This window comes from Equus quagga, chromosome 14, assembly GCF_021613505.1.
Source record: "Equus quagga isolate Etosha38 chromosome 14, UCLA_HA_Equagga_1.0, whole genome shotgun sequence".
Lineage (NCBI taxonomy): Eukaryota > Metazoa > Chordata > Mammalia > Perissodactyla > Equidae > Equus > Equus quagga.
Window position 1 is genome coordinate 12,442,227 of NC_060280.1, and position 24,528 is coordinate 12,466,754.

General features: G+C 48.3%; 1 protein-coding gene and 1 non-coding gene across 2 annotated transcripts in view; one reads left to right on the forward strand and one right to left on the reverse strand.

The window, feature by feature from the left end:
• OTOG (otogelin) overlaps positions 1–24,528 on the reverse strand; it is a 94,204-nt gene that overhangs the window by 19,054 nt on the left and 50,622 nt on the right. The window contains exons 31-38 of the mRNA XM_046685504.1: positions 24,182–24,349; positions 19,771–20,049; positions 17,461–17,578; positions 16,655–16,734; positions 14,390–16,161; positions 13,377–13,545; positions 12,904–13,049; positions 12,256–12,345 (exon numbers count right to left, since the gene is read on the reverse strand). Coding sequence (XP_046541460.1) covers positions 12,256–12,345; positions 12,904–13,049; positions 13,377–13,545; positions 14,390–16,161; positions 16,655–16,734; positions 17,461–17,578; positions 19,771–20,049; positions 24,182–24,349 — 2,822 coding nt within the window. The remainder of the gene's footprint in view (positions 1–12,255; positions 12,346–12,903; positions 13,050–13,376; positions 13,546–14,389; positions 16,162–16,654; positions 16,735–17,460; positions 17,579–19,770; positions 20,050–24,181; positions 24,350–24,528) is intronic.
• Positions 8,133–8,248, forward strand: LOC124225944 (small nucleolar RNA SNORD89). The gene has a single exon (XR_006885159.1). It is a non-coding gene; the product is annotated as a small nucleolar RNA SNORD89 (small nucleolar RNA).

Genomic DNA, 24,528 nt, shown 5'->3' on the forward strand with positions numbered 1-24,528 from the left:
CCAAAATTAAACACGGAAAGGAAAAAGACTGGAAAAAATGGTGAACAGAACATAAGTGTGGAACAACTTCAAGTGGCCTAATATACATGTAATTGGAATCCCCATAAGAGAAATGAATTACCAGGCATATCATAACCAATTGCTTAAAAACAGTGATAGAAGAAAAACTGTAAAAGCAGTCAGAGGAAAAGACATGTACAGAGGAACAAAGATAAGAATGACAGAGGTTTTTTATTAGAAATAAGCAAGGCAAAAAGACAATGGAACTCCATAGCAGCACTATTTACAACCGCTGCCAAAAGGTAGAAACAGCCCAAGTGTCCATCAATGGATGAGTGGGAAAACAAACTGTGGTATATACGTAGAGTGGAATATTATTCAGCCATAAAAAGGAATGAAGTACTGATAGATGCTACCTCAAAAACATGATGCTAAGTGAAAGAAGCCAGGCACAAAAAGTCACATAGTGTATGACTCCATTTACATGAAATATCCAGAATAAGCAAATTTATAGACAGAATGCATATTGGTGGCTTACAGGGGCTGGGAGATAGGCAAATGGGGAACAACTGCTTAATGGGTAGAAGGTTTCCTTTTGGGGTGATGAAAATATTTTGGGATTAGATAGGGGTGGTGGTTGTACAACATTGTGAATGTACTAAATGGCGCTGAACTGTTAACATTACAATGGTTAATTTTATGTTATGTCAATTTCACCTCAATTAAAAAGAAAAGACAGTGGGGCAAAATCTTTAAAGTACTGAGAGAAAAATTAAAGTCAACCTGTAATTCTGAACCCAGTGAAAATAACTTTAAAAAATGAAGGTGAGATCAAGACTTTTTCAGACACACAAAAGCTGAAAGAATTTATCACCAGCAGACCTGCACGGTGAGAGTGTTAAAGGGAGTCCTTCAGGCAGAAGAAAGGTGGTATCCAGTGAAAATCCACATCTACCCAAAGGAATAAGGAGCACCAGAAACGGTAAATATGTGAATAATATAAACTTTTCTTATTTTAAAAATCATGTTAGGGGGCCAGCCTGGTCACATAGCAGTTAAGTTCGTGCACTCCGCTTCGGCAACCTGGGTTTACCAGTTTGGATCCCAGGCACGGACCTGCACACTGCTCATCAAGCCACACTGTAGCAGGCATCCCACACATAAAATAGAGGAAGATGGACACAGATGTTAGCTCACGGCCAATCTTCATCAGCAAAAAGAGGAGGGTTGGTGGTGGCTGTTAGCTCAGGGCTAATCTTCCTCAAAAAAGAAAAACCACATTAAAAGATAAGTGGCTGCTTAAGGAAAAAAATAATCACAATGCACTTGGAGTTTATAACAAACATAGAAGTAAAATGTATGACAACAGTAGCACAAAGGCAGGACACTATTATTAAGGTTCTCATGCTGTATGTGATTGAGTATATTACTTGAGCTTGACTGACAAGTTAAAAATATATACTAAATACATTTAAAATACTATACTATACTATAGTAAAAACTCTACAGCTGCCACTGAAAGAGAAGAATAAAAATGTATAGATAATAATCCAATATAGGAGATGAAATGGAATCATTAAAAATAATCCAAAAGAAGGCAGAAAAAGAGGAAAGGGAGGGGAATGAGGAAGAAATGGGACAAAGAGAAGACAAATAGCAACATCATGGTACATACAAACCCAACCATGTTGATGAGCAAGTTAAATGTAAATGATCTAAACATCTGCAATTAAAAGGCAGACACCTGCAGACTAGATAAGAGCAAAAGAAGATCCAACTATTCACTCCCTACGAAATTCCATCTTTAAGCAAAAAGACACAAATAGTTTAAAAGAAAAAGGATGGAAGAAGATATATCTTAGATATAGACATTAGGTAAACATGCTAGCACTAATCAAAAGAAAGCTGGAGAAGCTATTACAGACAAGTCAAACAAAGCAGAATCCAGACGAAGACTTTTACCAGGATCAAAAGGCCATTTCATACTGATAAAGGAGTGAATTCAAGAGGACATAACAATCCTAAGTGTTATGCACCCAACAACAGATTTTCAAAATTTGTGAATAAAAAACTGATAAAACTCCAGGGAGAAATAGACAAATAAACAATTATAATCAGAAACTTCAACATCCTCTCCTCAGTAATTGATAGAACAAGTATACAGAAATAGTAAGGATTAGAAGGCTCAAACAACACTATCAACCAGCTTGACCTAACTGACATGCACAGAACACTCCACCCCACTCAACAACAGAATACACGTTTACCAAGATAGAGTATATTCTGGTACGTAAAACAAACCTCCTCAAATTTAAAAGGGTTCAAGTTAGACAAAGTATGTCCTCTGAACACAATGGAATTATATTATAAATTAATTACAAAGATATCTGGAAAATCACCAAATATTTGGGGACAAAAGAAAACACTTATAAAGAACCCACAGGCCAAATAAAAATCAAAAGGGGAATTTAAAAGTATTTTGAGCTTAATGAAAATAAAAACACAACATACCAAAATTTGTAAGATGCAGCTAAATCACTACCTAAAGGGAAAATTGTAGTACTAAATGTGGGTTTTTTTCATTTTTTTGGTGAGTACAATTCGCCCTGAACTAACATTTGTTGCCAATCTTCCTCGTTTTTTTTTTCTTCCCAAAGCCCCAGTGCATAGTTGTAAATCCTAGCTGTAAGTCATTCTAGTTCTTCTATGTGGGATGTTGCCACAGCATGGCTTGATGAGCAGTGTGTAGGTCCACACCCTGGATCTGATCTAGTGAACCCTGGGCCACTGAGGTGGAGTGCATGAACTTAACCACTCAGCCATGGGGCCGGCCCCCCAAAGGCTTATATTAGAAAAAGAAGAAAGGTCTTAAATCAGTGACCTAGGCTGCCACCTTAATAAATCAGAAAAAAAGAGTAAAGTGAACCTAAAGTACGGAGAAGAAAGAAAATAATAAAGAGCAGAAATCAATGAAATAGAAAAAAAACAATAGAGAAAACCAATAAAACCATTTTTTTTGAGAAAAGCAATAAATTTGATAAACCTTTAGCCAGACTGGTCAGGAAAAAAAGAAATGATACAAATCACCTGGGGCCGGCCCCATGGCCAGTGGTTAAGTTCACATGCTCTGCTTTGGCAGCCCAGGGTTTCACTGGTTCGAATCCTGGGCGTGGACATGGTACCGCTCATCAAGCCATGCTGAGGTGGCATCCCACATGCTACAACTAGAAGGACCCACAACTAAAATATACAACATGTACTGGGGGGATTTGGGAGAAAAAGGAAAAAATAAAATCTTAAAAAAAAAGAAAAGATACAAATGACTAATATCAGGAATGAGACAAGGTACACAGATACAGATCCTACAGACAAAAGGATAGCAAGAGTATATGAAGAACAACTTAATGCCTATAAATCTGACAACTTGAATGAAATGCACAAATTCTGTGAAAGATGCAAACTACCCAAGCTCAACAAAGAAGAAATAGGCAACCAGAGTAGCCCTATATCTTTTAAAGAAATTTAATATGTATTTTAAAACCTCCCCAAAAGAAAACTCCAGGCCCAGATGGCTTCACTTGAATTCTACCAAATACTTAAGGATGAAATAATAGTATTACCATGTCTACACTAACTCTTCTAGAAAATTAAAAAGACATGTATAGAACACTCCATCCAAAAGCAGCAGAATACACATTCTTCTCAAGTGCGCATGGAACATTCTCAAGGATAGACCATATGTTGGGAAACAAGGCAAGCCTCTATAAATTTTAAAAAATTGAAATAATAACAAGCATCTTCTCTGATCATAATGCTATAAAGCTAGAAATTAATTACAAGAAAAAAATCTGAGAAAGGGACAAAGATGTGGAGACTAAACAATACGCTATTGAACAAGCAATGGATCATTGAAGAAATTAAAGAAGAAATCAAAAAATATCTGGAGACAAACAAAAATGATAACATGCCATACCAACTCATATGGGATGCAGCAAAAGCTGTATTAAGAGGGAAATTCATCGCAATACAGGCACACCTTAACAAACAAGAAAAATCCTAACTAAGCAATCTCAAATTACACCTAACTGAATTAGAAAAAGAAGAACAAGCAAAGCCCAAAGTTAGCAGAAGGAGAGAAATAATAAAAATCAGAGCAGAAATAAATGCTGTTGAAACAAAAAAGGCAGTAGAAAGGATCAATGAAACAAAGAGCTGGTTCTTTGAGAAAATAAAATTGACAAACCCCTAGCCAGACTTACAAATAAAAAGAAAGAGAAAGCTCAAATAAACAAAATCAGAAATGATGAAGGAGAAATAACAACAGACTCCACAGAAATACAACGGATTATAAGAGAATACTACGAAAAACTATACACCAACAAAATGGATAACCTAGAGGAAATGGATAAATTCTTAGACTCTTACAACCTCCCAAAGCTAAGCCAAGAAGAAGCAGACAATCTGAACAGACCACTCATAAGGAAAGAGATTGAAACAGCAATCAAAAGCATCCCAAAGAATAAAACCCCAGGATCAGACACCTTTCCTGGGGAATTCTACCAGACTTTCAGAGAGGATTTAATACCCATCCTTTTCAAGCTATTCCAAAAAATTAGGGGAGATGCAACACTTCCTAACACATTCTATGTGGCCAACATCACACTGATACCAACGCCTGACAAGGACAGCCAAAAAAAGAGAACTACAGGCCAATATCACTGATGAACATAGATGCAAAAATTCTCAACAAAATTTTGGCAACCCAAATTCAGCAATACATCAAAAGTATCTGGGGCCGGCCCGGTGGCGCAGCAGTTAAGTGCGCACATTCCGCTTCAGCGGCCCGGGGTTCACTGGTTCGGATCCCGGGTGCGGACATGGCACTGTTTGGCAAGCCATGATGTGGTAGGCATTCCACATATAAAGTAGAGGAAGATGGGCACAGATGTTAGCTCAGGGTCAGCCTTCCTCAGCAAAAAGAGGAGGATTGCCAGCAGTTAGCTCAGGGCTAACCTCCCTCAAAAGAGAAAAAAGGTATCATACATCACGATCAAGTGGGATTCATACCAGGGACACAGGGATGGTCCAACATCCACAAATCAATCAACGTGATACACCACATCAACAAACTGAGGAATAAAAACCACATGAGCATCTCAATAGATGCAGAGAACGCATTTGACAAGATCCAACAGCCATTTATGATAAAAACTCTTAACAAAATGGGGACAGAAGGAAATTATCTCAACATAATAAAGGCTATATATGACAGACCCACAGCCAACATCATCATCAATGGGCAAAAACTGAGCACCGTCCCCCTGAAAACAGGAATGAGACAAGGATGCCCTTTATCACCACTCTTATTCAACATAGTACTGGAGGTTTTGGCCAGAGCAATTAGGCAAGAGAAAGGAATAAAAGAAATCCAAATAGGGAGGGAAGAAGTGAAACTCTTGCTGTTTGCAGATGACATGATCTTATATATAGAAAACCCTGAAAAATCTATTGGAAAACTAATAGAAATAATTAACAACTACAGTAAAGTTGCAGGGTACAGAGTCAACTTACAAAAATCAGTTGTTTTTCTATACTCCAACAACGAACTTACAGAAAGAGAACTCAAAAGTATAATTCCATTTGCAATCGCAACTAAAAAAATAAAATACCTAGGAATAAATTTAACCAAGGAGATGAAGGACTTATACAAAGAAAACTGCAAGACATTGCTGAGAGAAACTGATAATGACTTAAAGAGATTCCTTGCTCATAGATTGGAAGAATAAACATAGTTAAAATGTCCATATTACCCAAAGCAATCTACAGATTCAATGCAATCCCTATCAGAATCCCAATGACATTCTTCACGGAAATAGAGCAAAGAATACTAAAATTCATATGGGGCAATCAAAGACCCTGAATTGCTAAGGCAATCCTGAGAAAAAGGAACAAACCTGGAGGTATCACAATCCCTGACTTCAAAATGTACTACAAAGCCATAGTGACCAAAACAGCGTGGTACTGGTACAAAAAGAGGCACACAGATCAATGGAACAGAACTGAAAGCCCAGAAATAAAACCACACATCTATGGTCAGCTAATCTTCGACAAAGGTGCCAAGAACATGCAATGGAGAAAAGATAGTTTCTTCAATAAATGGTGTTGGGAAAACTGGACAGCCACATACAAAAGGTAGACCACTATCTCACACCATACACAAAAATAAACTCAAAATGGATCAAAGACTTGAAGATACGTCCCGAACCTATAAAACTCCTGGAAGACAATATTGGTAGTATGCTCTTTGACATTGAACTAAAAAGGATCTTTTCAAATACCGTGTCCTCTCAGACAAAGGAAACAAAAGAAAAAATAAACAAGTGGGAATTCATCAGACTAAAAAGCTTCTGCAACGCAAAAGAAACTAGGATCAAAACAAAGAGACAACCCATCAATTGGGAGAAAATATTTGCAAATCATATATCTAACAAGGGGTTAATCTCCATAATATATAAGGAACTCACACAAACGAACAATAAAAAAGCAAACAACCTGATCAAAGAGTGGACAGAGGATATGAACAGACATTTTTCCAAAGATATACAGATGGCCAATAAACACATGAAAAGATGGTCAACATCACTAATCATCAGGGAAACGCAAATCAAAACTACACTAAGATACCATCTTACACCTGTTAAAAGGGCTATAATCACTAAGACTACAAATAACAAATGTTGGAGAGAGTGTGGAGAGAAGGGAACCCTCACACACTGTTGGTGGGAATGCAAACTGGTGCAACCACTATGGAAAACAGTATGGAGATTCCTCAAAAAACTAAAAATAGACCTACCATATGACCCAGCCATCCCACTACTGGGTATCTACCCAAACAATTTGAAACCAACAATCCAAAGTAACATATGCACCCCTATGTTCATCGAAGCACTATTCACACTAGCCAAGACCTGGAAGCAACCCAAGTGCCCATCGACTGATGATAAGATAAAGAATATGTGGTATATATGTACAATGGAATACTCCTCAGCCAGAAAAGAAGACAAATTCATCCCATTTGCAATAACATGGAAGGACCTAGAGGGAATTGTGCTAAGCAAAATAAGCCAGTCTGAGAAAGACAAACACCAGATGATATCACTCATGTGGAATATAAACAAGTACTGGGACAAAGAAAATAGCTCAGTGGTTACCAGGGGAAGGGGGGGCACTAGAGGTGAAGGGGAGCACTTATATGGTGACAGTCAAGAAATAATGTACAAATGAAATCTCACATTGATGTAAACTATTATGAACTCAATAAAAAAGAAATAACCAAAAAAAAAAAAAAAGATTCAGAAGAACAACAACAAAAAAAGGGGAGGGGAAATATTTTCCAATTCATTATATGAGGCCTGCATTACTCTGGCATCAAAACTAAACTAACATATTATAGGAAAATTTAGACTAATACACCTCAAGGAGATGCAACAATATATAAAAAGGGTAACATATTCTAATCAAGTGAAGTTAATTCCAGGAATGCAAGACTGGCTTAACATTTGAAAATCAAAATAATTCATCATATTAATAGTCTAAAGAAGACCAGTGGAATATTATTCAGTGCTAAAAAGAAATGAGCTATCAAGCCATGAAAAGACATGGAGGAAACTTAAGTGCATATTGCTAAGCAAAAGAAGTTAATCTGAAAAGGATGCATACTATATAATTCCAACTATCTGACATTCTGCAAAAGGCAAAACTATGGAGACAGTAGAAAGATCAGAGGTTATGGGGAGGGGATGAACAGGCAGAGCAGAAAGGATTTTGAGGGCAGTGCAAATACTCTGCATAATATTATAACGATGAATATATGTCATTATACATTTGCCCAAACCCATAGAATGTACAACACCCGGAGTGAACCCTACAGTAAACTATAGACTTTGGGTGATTAACATGTGTTAATGTAGGTTCATCACTGGTGACAAATGCACCATTCTGGTGAGTGGTGCTGATAATGGGGGAGGCTATGCATGTGCAGGGGCAGGGGTATATGAGAAATCTCTGTATCTGCCTCTCAATTTTGTTGTGAGCCTTAAATTGTTCTAAAAAATTAAGTAAAAAAAAAATAGTCTGAGGAATGGTGACAATAAAAGGCTAAATTGTGGTGTCTCCATCAGTAGTTTGCTCTCTTTGTGGGTGCCCCACGACAAAATCTCCTGAAGCAAACCACTGGTCTGACCTCAGTAACATCAAGATTGAAGTTCCACACCTTCAGGAAGCTTTCCAAGCAGGAATGGTCAAGAAAGGCATTCTCACAGACAGCTCAAATACTTTTAAGAAAAAATAATCAGTGAAACTCACACAACATTGGGGCCTAAACGAGCAGTAAATACCTCTCTGTGTACTTTACAATATCCTTGCTGAATCAAGGACTGCCAGAATCATAAGACAATAATAATAACAGACCTTCAAGAATGGTAATTGGAAGATATTAAAGCTGGAAAATTGAAACTAGAAAATCCAGAGAATCCAAGAATTTTTTAAACATGACAGTTAAATTGAACTCATCTGATCACACTTAAAATTTGATTGCACAGTTATTAAATCCCAGGATTATAGTTTCTTTTGCTTAAGGTAAACTGTCTTCTACTTTTAAACATGTTTAATGAAGAAACTTTTGCTGTTGTTGTAAATGTTTGACTTAGTTTTTTTTTTAAATAAAATGTTCTCTAAATAAAACTATTCTTTGCAAGCAATTTATTAAAAATAAATTTGAAAATCTTTCCTCTTTCATGTAAACACAAAAAATATTGTGATCTTGTAAAAGAAGGTCTAAAAAAGAAAAAGAATAGATTCTCTCAATAGATGCACAAAAAAAACATTTGACAAAATTCAATAACTGCTCAAGGTAATAATAACTCTCGGAAAACTACAATGAGAAGGAGACTTTCTTAACCCGACAAAGGACATCAACCAAAAGCAAATAACTAGCTCCATTCTTTACAGTGAAAGACTGAACACCTTCTCCCTAAGATCAGACACAAAACAAGGATGTTGGCTGTCAATCCCTCTTACTCAACATCATACTAGAGGTCCAGCTAGTGCAACGAGCAAGAAAAATAAATAAAAACATACACATTGGCAAGTACGAAATAAAACTGTCTCTATTTGGAGAAGACAAAATCGTCTATCTAGAAAAAAATGAAGAATCTACAAGAACTAATAAGTGAGTTTAACAAGGTTGTAAGATACAAGGTCAACATGCAAAAATCATGTGTACACACAACCAGCTAAACAAAAACTCAATGGTGTTTTTACAAACACAAAAATCAGTTGTATTTGCACATATTACAATGAGCAGTTAGAAAGCAAAATAAAAACAATAGAATCATTTATAATAGCAGCAAAAATATGAAATATTTAGAGATAAATCTAACAAAATATGTGCAAGATTCTTACACTGAAAACTAAAAAACACCAATGAAAAAATCAGAGAAGACCTAAACTAATAGAGAGATGTACCATGTTCATGGATTGGAAAACTCACTAATGTTTAGATTGCACTTCTCCCCCCAAATAACTATATATTCAAACCAATTCCAATCAAAATCCTAGCACAATGTTTTCTAGAAATCAACAAGCTGATTCTAAATTTATATGGAAAGATACAGGATTAAAATAACCAAGACAACTTTTGAAAAGGAAGAAAGTTGGAAGACTCATACTATCTAATTTAATAAAAAGCAACAGTTATCTGGACAGTGTGGCATTGGTGAAAGGCCAAATATATAGATTAATGGAACAATATTAAAAGTCTAGAAATAAACCCAAACATTAACAGTCAATTGATTTTTGACAAAGACGCACAGACAAATTCAATGGAGACAGGATAGCCTCTTCAACAAACGGTGCTGGAACAATTGAGTATCCATATGCAAAAAAGTGAATCTTGACCCACACCTAACACCATTTATAAAAATTGACTTAAAACACAACATACACCTTAAAGTAATGCCTAAAACTATAAAACTTCTAGAAGAAAACATAAGAGAAAATCTTTGAGACTTTGCCAAAGGTTTGTTAGATCAACATCAAAATCATGATCTATAAAAGAAAAAATTGGTAACTGGACTCCCTCAAAACTAATAACTTCTGGGGGCCAGCCCAGTGGCATAGTCGTTAAGTTCACACACTCCACTTCAGCAGCCCGGGGTTCATGAGTGCGGATCCCAGGCATGGACCTTCACACTGCTCATCAAGCCATGCTGTGGCAGCGTCCCACATACACAATAGAGGAAGACTGGCACAGATGTTAGCTCAGGGACAATCTTCCTTACCAAAAAAATAATAATAATAAATTAAAAATAAATTTTTAAAAAAATCTAATAACTTCTGCCCTTTGAAATACACTGGTAGGGGCCAGGCCATGGCCAGGTGGCTAAGTCTGTGCACTCTGCTTCAGTGGCCCAGGGTTTCGCCAGTTTGGCTCCTGGATGCGGACATGGCACTGCTTATCAGGCCATGCTGAGGTGGTGTCCCACATGGCACAACCAGAGGCACTCACAACTGGAATATACAGCTTGTACTGGGGGGCTTTAGGGAGAAGAAGAAAAAAAAAAAAAAAAAAGACTGGCAATAGTTGTTAGCTCAGGTGCCAATCTTTAAGAAGAAAAAAAAAGAAAAACACTTGTAGGTGAACAAAAAAACATGCCATAGGTCAGGAGATAATATTTATGTCTAATAAAGGACTTGTAACCAAAATATACAAAGAATTCCCAAACTCAATAAAACAGACAACATAATCTTTAAAATGCACAAAAGATTTGAACAGACACTTCGCCAAAGAAGACATACCATGGAAAATAAACCTTTTCTGAGTAATTAGGGAAATGCAAACTAAAAACATGAGATGCTATTATACACTGATTAGAATGACCGAAAAAAATAAAAGGAAATGGATGCTACAAAATGCTGGGAAGGATGTGAAACAACCGGAACTCTCACACGTGGTTGGCAGGAATGCTAAATGCCCACTTTGGAAAATAATCTGGCAAGTTATTGTAAAGTTAAACATCCCCTTACCATACACCCAGCCATCCACTCCTGGTGACTCTATCCATCAAAACCTTTACGTAAATGTTTATTTGTTTTCACCTAAAACTGGAAACAACCCAAAGGTCTTTCAAGCGGCAAATGGGTAAACTAATGGTGGTATATCCATACAATGGAATACTACTCAACAACCAAAAAGACCAAACTACTGATATGTGCAGCAACATGGGTGACTCTCTCTACACACTCTCATTCCATTTACATGGCATTCTGGAAAAAGCAAAACTATAGGGACAGAAGACAGTGTTTGTCAGGGGGTGGGACGAGGGTTGACAACAAAATGGCACAGGGCAATGTTTGGGGGTGATGGAGCTGTTCTACATCATGATTGTGATGGTGGTTACACAACTGTGGTTGTTTGTTAAAATCTGTAGAATTGCACACAAACAAAGGTAAATTTTACTGTACGTAAACTATACCTTAATTTTTAAAAGTGGAAAAATAAAAATTAGTAAGGCATGAAACCAGGGAGTTTTTTTTTTTTTTGCTTAAGCTTCCATCTCCTAGAAAATCCACTGCCCTGAGCCCTGCTCCTGAGAGCCCCACAGGACGTGGTGGCCCCTGTGTTTGGTTCAAGGGCAGATTCCACCAGGAGCCCTGCAGGCCTTGGCTCACGAACAGGTGGGGAGAGGCAGGAGTTTGGGACCTAAAGAGGAGACGAATTACCTCCTCTCGCCCACCTCTTGGCAGGAGCAGAGGCAGACCCCCGGCTGAAGTATCTTATACCCGGCCTCCTTGACAGAGCCGGGCTTCATGTGAAGTTAATGAAGCTTAAATTTAGGACTCCTCACTTACATAGTGCCCTTCTTGGGAGGGGCCCTAGGAATGTGTTCACATGGCCGTGTAATTTTCTAAAAATTGCAGAAGCAAGATATTTTAACCACAATCATTTAAGGCTACTGTCTCTTCCACCCTAACTTCCTCTCCGTCACAATATTCCTCCTGGTATTTTTTCTCTCTTGACATCAGGTGGACACAAGTATTCTAAGTAAAATCACTTCCACTCATTATTTTTCTCTAAGAGGGTCCCCTCCCCACGCCTGCCTCCAGTCGTGCACTGGCCTCAAGGCCCCCGGCCCAAGCCCTGCCCCTCTGCTGACTGCTGGCTTGCCCGGGGCACCAGCTCTGCGATGGCCTCACCTTCCGGTTGAAGCGGTCGATGATGACCTGATGGGTCAGGTGAGTCACATTCAGCAACACCAGACAGAACGGGGGCCAGTTGAGGTGTCCCTGCAGAGAGAGCCCAGCCCTCATCAACCCGGGGCCCAGTCCTGCCACGTCCTCACCCTGGACAGCAAGTGCCAGCACTCCCTGACCACGCCCCCCTCCAACAATATGCCGGGGCACCCACGGGGACTGTGCAGATGGTACAGGATCCCACGGAACATTTCTGGCTTCACCTAACCTCACGCAAGCCCAGCTGAAATAAAAAAAGCTGCTTCCTTCCACCTGGCTCAGGGGGGCATCCTAGCAGGCGATCCCTGAAGCTGGCACCCTTGACCACAGGCCGCATCCCTGGAGTGGCACCCCAGTTCCTGGGCACGTCAGTGCTGGCCACATGGGTCTAGGCAGCTGGCACAAGCTGGGGTGGCGCAGACCCCGGGAAGAGCCAGGAGTGGTACACTTCACTCACCCTTTCCCCATGCACCCCTTCCAGAACACCGCTGGGGGAGAGAGGGAGCTTCTGCATCTGTCCTCGTGTCTGACCTCTCAAAACCCAACTCACTGCTCAATCTCCCCTTCAAGCTGAGTCAAACCCCTGAGTCTCGAAAAGCAGGGGGCAGTCACCAGATTGGCACTTTTGCAGTCAAGGACGTGGACGGTGACAATTTCATCTGGGCTCTGGCTGAGGATGTAGATGGCCTCCTTGAACAGGGCAACATGGCTCCCATCGAAGGTCACGAAGCTCAGGTCAGGGAAGATTGAGCATCGGCCTGGGGGAGGGGCACGGATGAGAACAAACAGATGCCACCAGGGCCAAGGCCGCCCAGGAATATGGGGCAGGTGTCTGGGCCTTTTCCTGGGTGATTTGGAGGCCCTGGGGGCTGGAGGGACGCTCAGAGCAGGCGTCACACAGAGATCAGAGGTCGAGAGGGTAGGAAATCTGCCAGGTCAAGGGTCACACTGAGAGATCCCACGGGAGGGCACATTCAGATCATTGTTACCCTGAGGCCAGGGAGCACCCAGGTCAGGGGCAGAGGTCACGCTGGGGTGGGGGTAGGCAGGGGACCCAGGAGGCTCAGGTGGACCCCAGGACTCACAGGCACATTCCCAGAGTGGGCAGCATCGGTCCCCGCCCACCCTCACAGCGAGGCCCAGGACCCCACAGCGAGGGGGTGTGGCACCCTGGGGACAGTGCTGGGACTGGTTCACACGGATCAGCTGGCCCTCCAGGCAGATGTGGCGGACGCAGTCCTGCTCGGCGATTGGCTGGAGCACAGGGTGGAGGGACAGCCTGAGTGCAGCCCCTCTCTCCCCTGCCTCACTCACCCCGGGCCTGAGGGCACAAGATCCTTTCCGACCCAAGCTCTAGGAGGGCAGGGGCCCTGAGGGGAAACTCCAAGGGAGTGGTGCCCTCACCCTCCACCCACCCAACATGCCACCGGGCCCGGGGCTAGGCTGAGCGCTAGATCAGGGGTCAGGGGACTGACTCCGGAGACTTCTACCTGGCCCGTGCCAAGAACTCCGGGCACACAGACGTGCAGACACACTAGCTCACACTCACAGAAACCCAAGCACACCCATATGTGTTTGCACACATGAGCACACACACATACAACACTGTTTTTATCTCTATTTCTCACAAATGCACAGTTACACACTCTCTTAACACTACATAACACGCACACGGGTATGTGAGCACTCCCACTGAGTCTCACCCATGTGGACACAAATGTGTATACACATAGTCCCACACAGGTACACAGACACAAACATGCACACCCTGGCACACCCATGCTGTCACACTCTGGGAGTTACACGGCACCATCCAATCAGCCCCTGGGGCCCAGATGGAGCACAGTGTGACCCTGCTATGGCATCAGGGGCCCAGAGGAACCTGGAGGATTTTTCAGGCACCAGAAGCTTGGGGCAGGGGCGAGGACGGCAACTAAACTGTCTCGCAGCCTGGCAGCAGGTTAAGAAGAAGCTGCAGCGGGCCTGGCCCCTCGCCCAGGAATGTGAGGCCGTGGGGGCGTCTAAGCCCAGTGGCACGGAGGAGAGTAGGCACAGACGGTCCCCATCCAGATGGCCAGAACCCTGACGAGTCACTCACGACACAGGCGGCAGATGTATCGGCCTCAGCGGTGGTGGTCGAGGCCGCGGCTGAACTCTCCGTGATGCTCTGGGCTGGGGCCGAGCGTGCAGACTGCTCGGTGGTGGCTTCCCCCACTGGCTCTACCGGGACCTGTCCCGCCAAGGTCCCTTGGGCCTCAGGCAGCAGAGGGAGTGAGACCAGCGCGCTCTCTCGGGAGGCCGTCCTGGCTGAGACGCGGCTCTGTGGAGAGGACGTGGGCACCCCTGGAGCCGTGCTGGCCCTGGGGCCCTCGGCCTCGGCTGCCAAGGTGGCAAGAGTGTGGGCCACAGCAGGCACGAGCTCCGTGGGCGCGCCCTGGGGCAGAGACACCTGCTTGGACAGGACAGCCATCTTTTCCGTGGTGCTCTTTCGGGGGGTGACTGACACTGTGGAGGCTGCCCCCTCAGCCATGGCCACCACTCCAGAGGTTGGCAATGTGGCTCCCAGAAGCCGGCTTGGAGCTGTGCCTGTGGCCTGAGGGACTGTGTGACTGGGCGGGTGCACCTGGGCCATAACAGCTGAGGTGACAGGCAGTCCTGGGCTGAGTGTCCGAGCAGGTGGGGTCGTGGCCACGGAGAGAGATGTGGCCTGTTGCTGGAGCGGAGGGGAGCTGATGGAGCCTTTGGGGCCTGGTGTGGCCACTGGGGCAGACGTGCCCACCTTGGCCAGGGGCAGGCTGGTGTCGGGAGGCAGGCCAGAGAGGAGCTGGGGTGGCCGAGTTGACTCCAAAGACATGAAGGATGTGGCCCCCAGCCCATGAGCCACTGTGGACAGGCTGGTGGCAGCTGGAGTCCCTGCAGGCAGAGCTGGGGGCTGGGTGGCTGTGGTGGTGTGCCGGGCGGGGCGGGGCGGGGCAGTGGGGAGCGGGCTTGGAAGTGGGGACACTGGCAGGCCCATGGGCTGGCCGGGCCCAGGTTGGACCTTCTCTGTGGATGGCACCGTCTCCACTCTCTTGGTCACCAGGGGACTGACAGGAACCTGTTCTGCTGTTCTAGCTTTGGCTGGGGGGCTGCTGGGACTGGAAAAGCTCTGGGCCGCTATGGGCTGGGGGATCCCTGTCCCATTCATGACCTTCGTTACTGCAGGTGTCAGCAAAGCCTCCTGGGATCCTGAGGAAGTGGGGGGCCTAGAGGTCACTCCAGGGGAAGCCACAGGCCTGGAGGAGGGACTTGCAGGCAACTCCAGGCTCGGAAGAGGCTGGAGGGGTGTTGTCTTAACAGGCAAGGAGCCAGGGCCTAGGACCGTCACAGCTTTGGTCATGAGTGGGGAGTGAGGTCCGGGAGTTGACTGGGACAAGACTGTGATGTTGGGGCTCCCTGCAAAGGTCACAGTCACCCTGGTCGTCTCCATGGCACCCGACTCCATGCCAGGTGTGAGAGTCCTTCTCAAAAGGGGGAGGGATGAGGACTCTGGGGCATGGGCAGTGGCCAGGCGGCTGGCAGTCACTCTCTTGCTGGCTGGGGCCTCTGTGGGGTGGCCAGGGAGGTTAGATGCAGTGACCCCCAGCGGCTGCTGCAGAGTGGCCTGGGTAGGGCCTGGAGACAGTGTAGGCCCCTCAGTGGCTGCCATGGGTGGGTTCAGGGCTGTGGTGAGTGGGGCAGCTGGGGTGAGTGCTGGCCTGTGGGAGGGCACTCCGGGAGTTTCCTGTGGAAACTGTAGCTCCTTGTCACTGGGGGTGGGCAGCTCTCGACTGGGAGGCAGGGTCTCATTGCCAAGGGCCTCTGTGGGAACCAAGACCGCAGGCTCCACACCTGGGGCAGACAAGAGAAGAGGCGCAGAGGATGGGGGTCATTGCTGGGCAGGGCTGTGATGTGGGCTTCCTGGACTGGCACCCTAAGTGAGGGAGGGAAGGCAGCTTCCAACGTCCAGTCAGGCTGCCTGACCAACCCAGGGGCCTCCATCACGTGGTGTTAGATGACTCAGAGAACTCAGCCTGTCTGGATTCTGTCCCATACCTCAACCCCTGAGCCCAGAGTCGAGAGACCTCAGGTCTAAGTCTGGCTGTACTGTGTTCTCACCATGTGACCCCTAAGCCAGTTCCTTGCCCACCCTGGGCTTCATTTTTCCCGTGAAATAGGGAGAATGGACAGGATGAGGTCTCCGCCTGCTCTACAGGGTCCTCCCAGAGGGCACTGTGCTGACCCTGCATTTCCAGGGACCTGGGGCTCTGGGCATGACTGGTCAATGAGACTCCGGGAATTTTCAGGAAATCCAAGGGAGGGGTGAGAAATCCTGGCCACTCACAGTCCTCCAAGTAGACGCATCTCCGTGTGACTTCATCCAGGACCTTGGGGGCGGGGCACGCAGGCACACAGCCTTCCACCCTGAGGACAGAGTAGGGAGCAGGTAAGCGGTCTGCAGGAGGGGAGGGTCACCTCTTCTCACCTGGATGGAGCACAGGCCTCACCCTTTCTTATGACACACGCGTGTGTATTTATCACGTACACACTCACATGAGCCTCCATGAAGACACTGTGTGCAAGAGCATACATACCCAAACATAGATGCCACACACTCGGCCCCTCCGACGGAGACGGAAACAGAAACAAGGTCTGCGTGTGCACACACCCATACACTCTCACATGCGTCTCCACTTAGGCACATTCTCACCTACCTCCTCCACACCTGCAGGACTCAACAATATTCACACAGCTACATATACGTTCACACAGACTGCCGAAACAGCGGTGTACACACCCTCGTGCACACACTCAGCTGCACCAACACCCAAATACATGCAACTCATACGCATGTACATATGCACAACTGTGTACAGCCCATGCACACTTGTCCACCCACACAAACACACACAGGGCTCAGCTATATGCACATTATGCAAGATATTCACATACGTTCATATACAGCAGGTTCACCCTGGTACGCATATCTCCATACACACAGCACACGAAACATGCATACACAAACATATGAGTAAACACACACACCTCAGTACATGCTCACACCTACACCCACAGACTACACATGAGCCCATTCACGCCCGTGTATGCCCAAGCCCGCTGGTGCACACACTGGACCCCACGCCACCTCACCTGGGCACGTCCCGGCAGCTGGCTGCCCAGGGGTCCCGGCAGGTCTGGAAGCAGGGACTGGCACAGGCATCGTAGCGCCACTCACAGGCAGGGTAGGCAACCCCCGAGGGCCTGGCATCTGGAAAGGCGACCCGCCCCGGAGTCCCGAGACAGAGTGAGACTGGGCATGAGCTCCGGGTCAGGTGCCAGAGCGCAGAGGGAATCCAGCTCAGACCCTGCCCACCCTGCCCCGTGGGATGGACAAATGGACTCACGCAGGAAAAGTGAAGACAAATAAAAGCCAACCTCAGAGGAAACTGTGTTCCTGAGAGTTGGGGTCGGCACCTGGGAGATCCTTGGGATGGGGTTCTGGGAACTTGTTGAAGGGGCTGAGGACTGGGGCAGCTGTGGGGTTCGGCTTTGAGGGGTGGCCAAGGAGGAGGCTGGGGCCCCTGATCTCGGCATAAGGCTGCCCCGTCACCCTGCCCCTCTGGGACATTGGTGGCCAGGCTTGCCCCGCCCCCCAGGACACAGTCTCCTCCTTGCCCTGCCACTGGCCAGGCCACCGCAGACCTCCATGGAGGCAACAGGCTTCCCCTGGAGTGGTGAGGCCTTGGGGGAATCCCTTCCCCTCTCAGCCCAAGGCCCTGCGACAGGGGAGAGCTGCTCTTCGCCAGGCCCTGCCCTCTCTGTCCCCAGGGGGCCTCCCTGGACTAGCCTCCTTGTGAGCCCGTCTCAGGCCCTGGCAGGTGCAGTGTGTCTGAGACTGCCCTTGTTGCCCCCCATTGTTGGGACTAATAACAATAACAACAACAACAGCCAACTCTTAAACAGCACCAAGCACCATACTCAACCTTTCCCAAGGATTTCTCCCTCAATCCTCACAATAACCTCACGAAGCAGCTCTATTATCATCCCCATTTTATGAATGAGAAACTGAGGCACAGATGATGCTGGGAAAACCAAACTCTCCCAGGGAGATTTCCTCAAGAAAGGCCCTCTGGCCAGTGCCTTGACAAATGAGGGCCTCAGGGAAAGTCTGTAGCCTTGGGGGGCTTTGAGGCAGACAAGACCCCAGGCTACCCTGGCACAAATGACCAGTCTCTGAAACCACGGCCTGAGCAGGGAGTGCGGGCAGGCCTGAGCAGGCTGGAGGGAGCAGCCCCTTCCTGACTTCCTAATCCCCACACTGCTGTGGACTGCGAAGAATTCTGCTTTTCCAAGATCCTTGAGACCAGAACTGGGAGCTTATGTATGGGGCACACCTGCTACGAGCCAGGCCCTGAGCAAAGCCTGGGAGAGACAGTCAATCCTCCCAATTACCTTTTGTGGTAAGTACGCCCGTCACACAGGAGAAGAGAGAGTCAGGGAGATGCGGTTCTCCTCCAAGGGCTGAGGACCAGGGTCAGGATTCAAACCCAAAGCTGTCTAGCTTCAAACCTGGCCTCATTCCACTCTGCCCTGGTGTCTTCCGGAAGGGACACAAGTCCTGCCGTTAAGGCAGAGAGGAATCTGCCCTGGGTGGGGTTCATTGGCGGACTCGACAGATGCTGCTGAATGTGAGAATGAGCTGGCCCCGCCCTGGTGTGTATATGTATGTCTGTGTGTGTGTGCGTGGGGGGCGAGGGGTGCAGGGGTGATAAATGAAAAGGCTGGCTGGAGATACATGTACACAAGGGCATATGTAAACAGATCTACGCATACAGCATGAACATACATGTGCTCATGAAGGAGAGAGGCTGGCTGGAGCGGTAAAGAAACTGTGGTCACTTGCTCCAGAGTTTAGGCAGAGAACAAATACTTTTGGGACAGACCCACCTGGCAGGGGGCTGGCAAAGCCCTGGAACCCATTGGTCTCAGCTGGAGAGGGCGCAGAGCTGCCCTATCACTGCCCAGGGTCCTGGGCCTCCCAGAGGGGACAGGGGAGGCTGCTGCCTCCTCAGCCTGGTGCCCCAGTGGGCGGTCTTTGAGCTCGCGGGGCAGGCAAATGTCCCCATCAGCAAGAAACCTGAGCCAGCAGGCTACACAAGCTGCAGCCACCATCACTTCTCGCCTTGCTTCCACAAGGGCCACCCTATTTTTAGACTGTGTAATTGGCCTGTGGGAGTAGGCAGGACCCAGGAAGCTGGCTGGGTCCCAAGCCACACTGCCCACGGCTCCCTAGGCCGCCAACATGGAGGCCAGGCCACCTCCCAGCTCAGGGGTAGCACCCATGTGTCCTCCCTGTGCCAGGAGAGTGAGGAGTCGGTTTCTTGGGGGCAGTTGGAAGGGTGAGGTGGGGAGAGGGCAGTTGTGCAAAGGGCCGAGGGTGATGGCAGGGTGGACACCTACCCAGAAGGCGGAAGAGGGTGCCCCGGCGGAATGCCTCTGTGTGCTCGTACAGCCGCAGGACCAGCGTGGGGCCCGACACGTAGAGGAAGCACCCGGGCTCCGCCAGGGACTCCAGGGCCACCAGGCCTGCCCGCCACATTCCCCGGTGCAACGAGAAGGAGGCACGGTGGTGGAAGGCATCGCTGCCCCGCCACTTAGCCAGCTCCAGAGACCCATTGGCTGTGACATGGAGAAAGAAGTTGGGTCTGTCCGCTGCCTCCAGAGATACCACATCCAGGTCTGCAGAGAGCCACGTGGGTAAGGTCAGTGCAAGAGGGGTGCAGATGGGGGGCAGATGCCCAGGCACGCGTCTGCACTTTCAGTGACTCGGGACAGCAACACACCCTGTGCATCAGCTCCTCCGTGCCTGCCTCACCTCCCCTCGGCCCACCTACAGCTGTCCGCTGGCTGCCCCTCTGGCACACCATCTCTTCCCGAGGGAGGTGGAAGGACAGAGAAGCTGCCCACTGCCACACCTCGGGGAGTGATGGACTATCTTCCCCTCTCCCTCTCCTCTTCTTTCCCCTCTCTCCTTTCTTCTTCCCGCCCTCCCTCCTTCCTTTTTTCCTCTCTCCCTCTTGCAGACATTTCTGATGACCCTCCGTGTACCAGGTGCTATTGTAGATGCTGGGCATACAGCAGTGAATGGGACAGACAGAAATGGCCAGGACAGACAGAAATGGCTGCCCTGGTGGAGTTGCGTTCTAATGGACACACTGGACAAGCTGGGGTTCGGTGACCTGCCAGGTTTCAGTCTTCTTGGTCCTGCTCCTCCCAGAATCCCAGAGGGTCAGAGCTGGTGGGCCTAGGGGACGTTGAGGCCAACCCACAGAGGGGAACACAGCATCCCAGAGAGGGGAAGGAGCTTGCCCAGAGGCCCAGAGCTGGTCTCCAATGTCCTCTCTCCTCTCTCCAGAAGGGCCCATTTCTGGAGTGGGGCTTGCTGCTGGGTGGCCCGTCCCCAAGCCCACAAGCAGGTGCACAGGATGGGCCTGAGTCTGGAGTCCCCACCTACCACGCTGGCTGTGTGGTGGGCAAGTGAGTCCCTGCCTCTGGGCCTTGAGGGCTAAACTGTGTGACAGGCCTAGCCTGGGGCCCGGCCCGTGTTCCCTCCCTTTTATGTGCCCCTGTGTTCCCGGGAGGGACTGTGGAGAGCCCCTGCTGCACCCCCGGCGGCTGTGAGGGACCATGAGGCAGCTGAAGGGAGAGCTCATTAGTAACGTCAGTAACGACAAATGCTCTTCATGAGTGACTCGCCACGTGCCAGGCACGTGGCCCACCAGGCCCCCACCTGCAGGTTTTATTAAATTCCGGGAGAGCCCTGGGAGGCAGCGAATTCACTCATTCTGCAGCTCACGCTGACTGAAGGCCCACCGTGTGCCAGGCACTGTTCTAGGCACTGGGGATGTGACAGGGACAAAACAACAGAAATCCCTGCCCTCATGGAGCTTACACGCAAGTGGGGGGAGAACAAACGTAATGAACAAGTCACTTCTATAACTTGAGAAGATGATGCTGCGTTACCCCATTTTACAGATGAGGGAACTGAGGCCTAGAGTCACCCTGATGGTGGAGGCAGGATTGGAACCCAGGACCTTAATCACTGAAGCCAGCCCCAGGGATGGGTTCCAGGAGCAGGCAGGACAGGGGGTAGAGCACCAAGTCCCAGTCCCAGCTCTGCTCACATTCGCTGTGTAGCCTCAGGCAAGTCACCTCCCATCTCTGGGCCTCGGCTTCCTTCTCTGTGAAGACTGGGGTTGGCCTAGATCAAGGGTCTCAAGTGTTTGCCCTGAAGTCCTCCTAATGGGAGAGAGGCTGAGACCCAGGCCTTGAGGGACAAACATAGGGTTTTACCTTAAACATTCAAGTGACTTTTGCCGTCCATTCTCTAAATTTCATTTTTTAAAAAATCTGTTTGGGAGGCAATATGGCATAGCATTCAAAGAGAGGACTGGAGCCAAAGGCTGGCTGCTGTCCCTAACAAGCGATGCGCCCTTGGGTGAATTACCCAGCCTCTTTGGGCCTCAGTCCTTGCATCTGTAAACTGGGAAAGTAACGGCACCTGCCTCCTAAGACCGCTGCGAGGATTAACCAAGTTATTCCACATGAAGCACTTAGCGCCTGGCATAGGCTAAGTGCTACAGAAGATGAGCTGTTATTATTAATAAATAACCTCCCCCCAAATAGTCAAGTAAAATTGAGTTTCCAGGGAGATGTGCCAGGCTGGGGCCGGCATCCCTTCAGTACACCCTAGAGGACATTAAGGCCCCGAGAGTGAGAGGCGCAGGCTAAGTGACTACTGAATCCTCCTCTCTGTGAGATTCTTTTCTCCATTTCTTCCCATCACCACCTTTCCCATCCCTCAAGGCGCAATGCAAGGGACACCTTCTCCATACAGACACCCCAGATCTCACCTGGAAGGCACTTTCTCTTCTGCTGTCAGTACCCTGGGCATGGTACAAGGGAAAGAGCACAGGACGGGGTAGGCTGGGAGCCTGATTCCTCACTGGGCCCTGCCCCCAGCTGCCATGAGATCCAGGCCTGCCTGAGATGGAGGATGGACTTCACAGCCTCGGGGGATGCTGTCCATAGTGATGCTCTCCAAGGCCAGGCTACTCAGGGGTCCTGCTTAACATGCCCATAAAACTTCTGGAAAATCAACAGCCCCTCTGGACTAGACCTTGTCTACGGGACTAAAACATTGAATGGAGAAAAGAAAATCCCCAGTAGGGAGGTGGCCTACTGCACCTGGAAGGTTGTAAGACACCTTCCTTCACACAGGACCACACAGATCTGGGGATCAGCAATGTCGAGGGAGGGAGCATTCTGTTTTGGGGTACTGGGGCGCTTCTGGCCCCCCTGTGGCCCAGGCCCTGGCTCCTTACTCCCGGGTTTTCTTGTTCAGTGGTGTGATTCCTCCTGGCACCTCCTACTGTACCTCCGGCTCACAGCACCATGAACATCACCGACAGCTGGGGACACTGGCTGTGCCCAGGGCTGGGCAGGAGCTAGGGTCCCTCCCTTCTTTAAAGCCCTTCCATGGCTCCCCACTGCCCTCGGGATAAAGACCTAACTCCTGAGCTTGGCTTACAGTCCCTTCCAGGCTCCTTCCCACCCCTTGAGGGAACAGCACTTATTCTAAGAAGCCTCTCCTGACTCCCCAAGACTGAGTTAGGGGCTCCTCCCAAGTGTTCCCAGAGGCCTTGCAACTGCCTTTGACCATGTCTGTCTCCTGGATGGGCCTGTGGACTTCTTGGGGACAGGGATGCTGTCCCTTACATCCCTAATTCCTCACTGCCCAGCTCTGTGCCTGGCATGAGAATGGGGCTCAATGAAAGGGAGGGAGGCAAGGAGAGAGGAGGAGGGTGAGAGGGAGGGGAGGAGGATGGTAATGGGGGGGGGGAAGAGAGAGAGACCCTCATAACTAGATAAACTGCAGACCCTGAGCAACTGAGAACGGAAATTCTTAGATTGGGATAAACTCTCTGATAAGTGTCTTGGTTCAACATTCGAGTGGATGCTGGGATTGGCTACATGGACCATCCCTGTGATTAGGCAGATACTGACTAGACAGGGCCAGCAGGATATGGGGAAGAAACCCTGATCACAGAGATGACACACACTAGGATACACACAATGGCCACAGAAGAGAAGGCTTCCTAGCACTGGTGGACTGAGGCTTTGGCTGGCCCAGGGCCCAGCACAGATACCACCCAGGGGTCACTCCCCAGCAGGCAAGGTTCTGCCACCCCTCAAGCACTACCGGACTCTGAAGAGAGGACAGTGCCCACTAAAAGCCAAGTCCTTCAGGTCTACTGGCGGTCTGAGACCCAGGAGGCTGGGGCTGGTTCCAGGAGTGCTCCAGTCTGTGTGACCCACAGCCAAGACTTCAGGATCATACCCTGAGCAAATCAAGAGCCTGCTCCTCTATTCAGAGGAGAAGGCCCCGCCTGAGTCAATACATCAGCATGCTCCCCTCTGGCATGGAAAGTCTATCCAGTCTTAAAAATAAAGGGGGGAGGAGGAGGAGGAGAAGGAAGAGGAGCAGGAGGAGGAGGAGGAGAGAGAGACAGGGAGAGGAAGTAGTCGTCGTTCCCACCCGGCTTTCCTGGAACATAGCCTTTGTGTCAAGCAAGGTACGAAGGTACATCTGGACCTTGGCCTCCCTGGTTTCTTTGGGAAGAAGACGGAAGGTGTTTTTTTGAAGAGGCTCAGAGGCTGACCCGGAACCCTGTCTCACCTGGGAAAGGGGCACCGTGGGAGCCCCACGTTTCTCCGGTCACCTGGATGGCTTAGAGCCCAGCATCCTCCCCTTCCCTGGCAGCTGCCTCCCTCCACCACGGGCTGCAGTGGGGCCGGAGGTGGGCCTTACCGTGGGCCTTGGCCTTGTAAAGCGCAGCCGTCAGCAGGAAGTTCACGATGTCCCTGGGTACCACATCCTTTGCACTCACTAGGACTACAGCACCGCCCGCCACCTTCACAGCCACCAGGGCACCACCGGCCGCCAAGCTGGCCAGCTGGTAAGGGCCCTTCCCTAGTGCTGGAGAGAAGGGGCCCAGTCACCAGCACTGCCTCCCTGGCCCTTGCCCACCTCTCATCCCTACCTGCCCACCCCCACCAGAGGTGGGGAAAAGAGAGGGTGCCGAGGAGGGGCTCTGGGTCACTTCCCTCACCCCAGGCCCCAGGGACCTTGATTTGCATGAGAAGGAGGGGACAAGG